Here is a 5,052-nt window from a genome sequence, read left to right on the forward strand (position 1 = left end):
AAAAAGACAGAAGCCACAGTCTTTTGTAACCAAATCTTAGAAGGAACATCTATCAGTTTTATTCTGTTTGTCAGAAGTAAATGTCTGGGCCCAGTCCACACTCAAGAGGAGAGGAAGGGCATGAGAATATTTGGAGGTAAGGTCTTTAGCAGCCTTCTTAAGAGGCTGCCTACCAACCTCACCTCTGGTAGCGTAGTGGTTACGAATCGGGCTGCGAACCATAAGGTCAGCAGTTCAAAACTACCAGCTATTCTGCGGGAGAAAGATGAGGCCTTCTGCTCCCGTAAAGATTTATAGCCTCGGAAACCCTGTATAGGGTTGCTATGAGTCTGAACCGACTCCACGGCACACAGCCACCACCAATCTCGCAGTAATCAGTCACTGGATATAGGTTCCCAAAGAAGGTATACAGCTGAAAGGACTATTGGCTAGCACGCTTCCAAAAATGGTATCTCACAGTCCTCAGCTGTAGGCATAAACCCTGAAGTTCTAAAAGGGGATCTGGGTGGAACTGAATAGTATCTATGTCATTATGTATAACTCTTAGCCAGAATATTTAGTAAATCAGAATTTCTCAGTCTTGTTATTTAAATTGTATATTTCTTTGTCTGTCTTTAAAGAAGGTATTACACCATGTTATGAGAATCTTTCACTTTTTAATATAGAAGTTACGTTCAAAAGTTTCAACAGTCTTCATAAAACATTGTTTTCAGCTAGTTTAAAAAAATTAAATTAAGTGATTTTTTTTTTTTAAATAGGCAAAGAAGAAGGACAAATTCCCGACTTTGTCACTTTTCTTTATCAAATAACCAGAGGAATTGCAGCAAGGAGTTATGGACTCAATGTGGCTAAACTAGCAGATGTTCCTGGAGAAATTTTGAAGACAGCAGCTCTCAAATCAAAAGATCTTGAAGGATTAGTAAATATGAAAAGGTCAGAATAATTATGCTTCATTTTTTGGTTTCTAAAGAAATCTTCCAGTGGGTCAAAGGAGGGCATTATAAAATGAACAGCAGATATACCTCAGCAAATATTCTGAACCATCTAATTGTGACAAATTGAAAATAGCTTGTGGCAAAGTTCCTGTGAACTCAGTCCATCTTTCTTCTTCAGTTAGTTTAAAGAACTAAGGTGATTTCTTATTATGTGCTAACACAGAGTTGCTTAAAACATTATATATAAAGTTGTTGAAAAAAATCTCAATAGATAGAACCTACAGAGTGCTTTTGATCCTATATTGCATTTTAGATACGCAGTGATTGCATTCAGCAGTGAAGAATTCTGTCAGGACATGAATGAAAATAACAGTATTACATATTATGTAATCATACTAAAACAGGTTCCTGGTTTTATTGAGTTGGGCACATTTTTCATTCTAAACCAGATTCTTTTTGTCACCTAGAATATTTATGTGAATGCTTTCTACCTTTTACCCTGGATTTCCAGTCAGAAAGTAGTTGATATATAAGGTAATATTAATATAAACCTAAGGAGTCCTGGTGTGGTGCTGTGGGATAATGCACTGGGCTGCAAGATTGGTTTAAACCACAAGGTCAGCGGTTCAAATTCACCAGCTGGTCCTCAGAAACCCTATACAGAATCTCTATGAGTCAGAACCGACTTGACAGCACTTAACGACAACAAGGTAAACTTCAGAAGGAAGCTATTCTTAGGAAAATACCATGTAAAGAATAAATTACAACCAAATGTAAGATTATATTATAAAGCTGTTCCCACCTCCACACATTTCCTCCTTATCCAAGATTCTGACCTATCCGAGGCAAGCCATTACTGCCCTAGTCATCCCACATTATAACCCTGTGATAATGAGTGACACAAAACTATTGATCAAATGCAAAATTGTAATGGGACACAAGTAGTCCCTGGGTTATTGGAGGAGGCGTCCAAAAGTTCGTGGGAAAATGGAATTAGAAAACAAGAGAATTTTTCAGGAAACTTTTGAAACTCCTTCATACCGAATAATGTTGTTTAGTTTTAGAAATCATTACCAAAAACTCTTTGCCATCTAGTCAATTCTAACTCATAGTAACTCTACTGGACAGAGCAGCACTGCCCCTAAGGGTTCCCCAGCCCGAGGCTATCAATCTATGGAAGCTGACTGCCAAATCTTTTCCCCATGGAGCGAATGGTGAGTGTGAATTGCTGACCTTTGGGTTAGCTAAGCACCCAGACACTGTGCCACCAGGACTATTGAAATATTACTGTCTTTTCTACTCTGACACAGAGGGTCACTGAGAGCCTGAGTAGACTAGAAAGCACATAACAACAGCAACAGTATTAGTTAAAGAAACAGTGCTAACTTGCAAACTGAAGTACAGTTGCATGGCTCACTTCTTTTTCTCCATCTCCTTCTTCTGTGATTCTGCTTGCAGACTTCACTTTGCATATGGCAGTTGGCCAAGTCAAAGTACAAGACTACTACAAATGACAAGTAGTACCCACTATTGACAGTGTCTTCTCGATCGTTTCAGCAATGTCAAATCAGAAGCAGTCAAAGTGGTGTAGTCATCACAAACAAACCATTTCTAGTTGGTACAAGTGACATTAATACAATTTTTCCGGAAAGAAAACAAAATACTATCTATGAACATTTAAAAAAAACAAAACTTCTTGATGTGTGCCATTTGAGTTGATTTCAATTAGAGATCATACATGACAGAGTAGAACTGCCCCATTGGGATTTCTAGGTTGTAATCTACACAAGCAGATTGTAGGGTCTTCTCTTTTGTGGAGAGGCAGGTGGGTTTGAACTGCCAATGTTTTGATTTACAGCTGAGCACATAACTTTCTGCCACCACAGCTCCAAAGCAATGAAACAAACTTACAAGTCCAAAGACAGATTTTAATCCTCTTTGCTATTGTCTTATTATTTGTCTTAATTTCCCTAAAGAAACTAAATGGAAACTTTGCATTAGAGGATCTATGAGGATAAGTCAAGAAGTACTGCTACTAGGGTTCCAGTTGATCTATGTGCAGGTTTATTCCAAATAAAACCTGTTTGAATATGTCTTATTGATCATTGGGTGGCTACAGATACATTTTCTCAGTAATACACTTGTCTTAGTCTCATTAACATGCATTCATAACAAGTTGCAATCAAGACAATGGCTTCCAAGGGGATCTGCTGGGCCAGTTAAACTCAAGGCAGAGAGGTCAGCTTAGAAGTTATGGCAACTGGTTTCCAAAGGGTAATCCTGATATGTTTTCTTGAAGGACACAAAACAATCACAGGGTCTTATATGAACAACAATGGCATTGGTGAAAAAAGGACCAGGAAAGCTGTACCAAGGAATTCTTTTCCATGACGACAGTGCACCTCATTCTTCAAGCATACCAAGGACTGTCTTATGAAAATTTCATTGGAAAACCTTACCACCATCTTGCCCTGATCTTGCCCCTTCAGACTTTTTTTTGTTCCACAAATTCAAAGAACACTGAACAAGAACACAATTTGAGCCCCTCAAAGATGCTAAAACTGACATTTTGACCTGGTGTAAATCAAAGAGTACAGAATTCTTTGGGGAAATGTTGTTTTTGTTAAGTGCCATCAAGTCGGTCTGACTCATAGCAACCCTGTATAGGGTTTCCCAAGAGCAGCTGGTGAGCTTGAACAACCGACCTTTTGGGGAAGGGTTCAAGAAATCGAAATAGTGCCTTCAGAAGTGTATAGACTTAAATGGAGGATGTGTTGAGAAACAGTAGCTTCACATTTTTGTTTAATAAAAGTTTCCATGATTTTATAGCCATAAATTTTTGCTAACCCTCATATACAAGATGGCAATAGAATACAATAGTTTATGTTTGTTGCCATATAACTTATAAACCAAGAGAATAATATTCAGATTACTTATCACTATTTTAACTCTTCCAATTAGCATGTGACACTTTGAAATCTACAATCTACAGTTATCTTGAAAGATGAGAGAATTGTTAGAAGTGAACATAATTGGGATTTTCACTAAAAGTGTATATCACATCAGTTCCATTGACCAGATCACAGAAGCCAAATTAAATATTGTGCCTTCCCTGTTGGCTTGATATAATAGCCAGTAGTTACTGAATGCTTACTTACTGTATGCCATAACAGACCTGAGCAGCTATTTGCAGCAACCCAGACTGTATGCCTATTAATGTTCTGATTGCTTTCCATAGTGTAGCTCACTTAATCTTCTGACAACCTTGTAAGGTTGGGACTGTTGTTAACTCCATGTTATAGCTGGGGAACATGAGCCCAACGAAGGGTAGAGCAGCTGTTAGTTGGCAGAGCAGTAATTGAAACTCAGGTACTTGGACTCTACAACCAGAATGTTTAACTGGATTGTTTTTATAAAGAAAAACATAGGCCAATGTAATGATTGCTTTCATTATACGCTTTCATTATATTTCTTTAATTGGACCCAATAACATTTTTGTCTTGCTACCAGCATTTCATCAGGAGTGCTTGCGCACATGCTCAGACGTGCCACTGTGAGTAGTTTAGCGGGAGAGGAGACAGTATTCTCTCTCCCTGCAGACAGCAGTAGTGGTGACCCACAACTTCCATCCCTTGATTTCTAGCAACAACACTGCAAACTCCATTCACCAGAAGAGTGATAATGCGGGAACTTCTTACAGCAGTATTCCTTAGCGTTTCCATAGCTTGCATTGTGATGTATTGTCCCCCAACAATTTCATTTCTAAAATAAGTAGTATTTTCTTTTCTCTCCAGAAACAGGCTAAAATATTTTGCAAAGCTATGGACAATAAATGATGCAAAAGACCTCCAAAAGTGGACAAATGAGTTTGCACTACAAGAAATTGCAGACGTCTCTTCCTGATTAAAACTAAGGCTACATTTTTGAGCAAAAAAGATGGAGAATTGAAAATACCAACTGCACAAAACACCACCACTCCAGGAACAACCCACATTCATGTGACATGAGAGCACCACAAAATTTATGACCACTGGAATATCACCGTTGGAATATAGCCATTGGAAACAAGGAGGCCTTTTGTGGAGAAAGCCTTCTTCAGGTTCCTGTCTTCCTGACT

At 38.3% G+C, this 5,052-nt stretch overlaps 1 protein-coding gene across 1 annotated transcript in view; it reads left to right on the forward strand.

The window, feature by feature from the left end:
• The window catches only part of MSH3 (mutS homolog 3), a 280,941-nt gene extending 276,103 nt beyond the window's left edge, over window positions 1-4,838 (forward strand). The window contains exons 23-24 of the mRNA XM_006870606.1: window positions 759-933; window positions 4,730-4,838. Coding sequence (XP_006870668.1) covers window positions 759-933; window positions 4,730-4,838 — 284 coding nt within the window. The remainder of the gene's footprint in view (window positions 1-758; window positions 934-4,729) is intronic.
• The last annotated feature ends 214 nt before the right edge of the window (window positions 4,839-5,052 follow it).

The sequence above is a fragment of the Chrysochloris asiatica genome, unplaced genomic scaffold (genome assembly GCF_000296735.1).
Source record: "Chrysochloris asiatica unplaced genomic scaffold, ChrAsi1.0 scaffold00145, whole genome shotgun sequence".
Classification (NCBI taxonomy): domain Eukaryota; kingdom Metazoa; phylum Chordata; class Mammalia; order Afrosoricida; family Chrysochloridae; genus Chrysochloris; species Chrysochloris asiatica.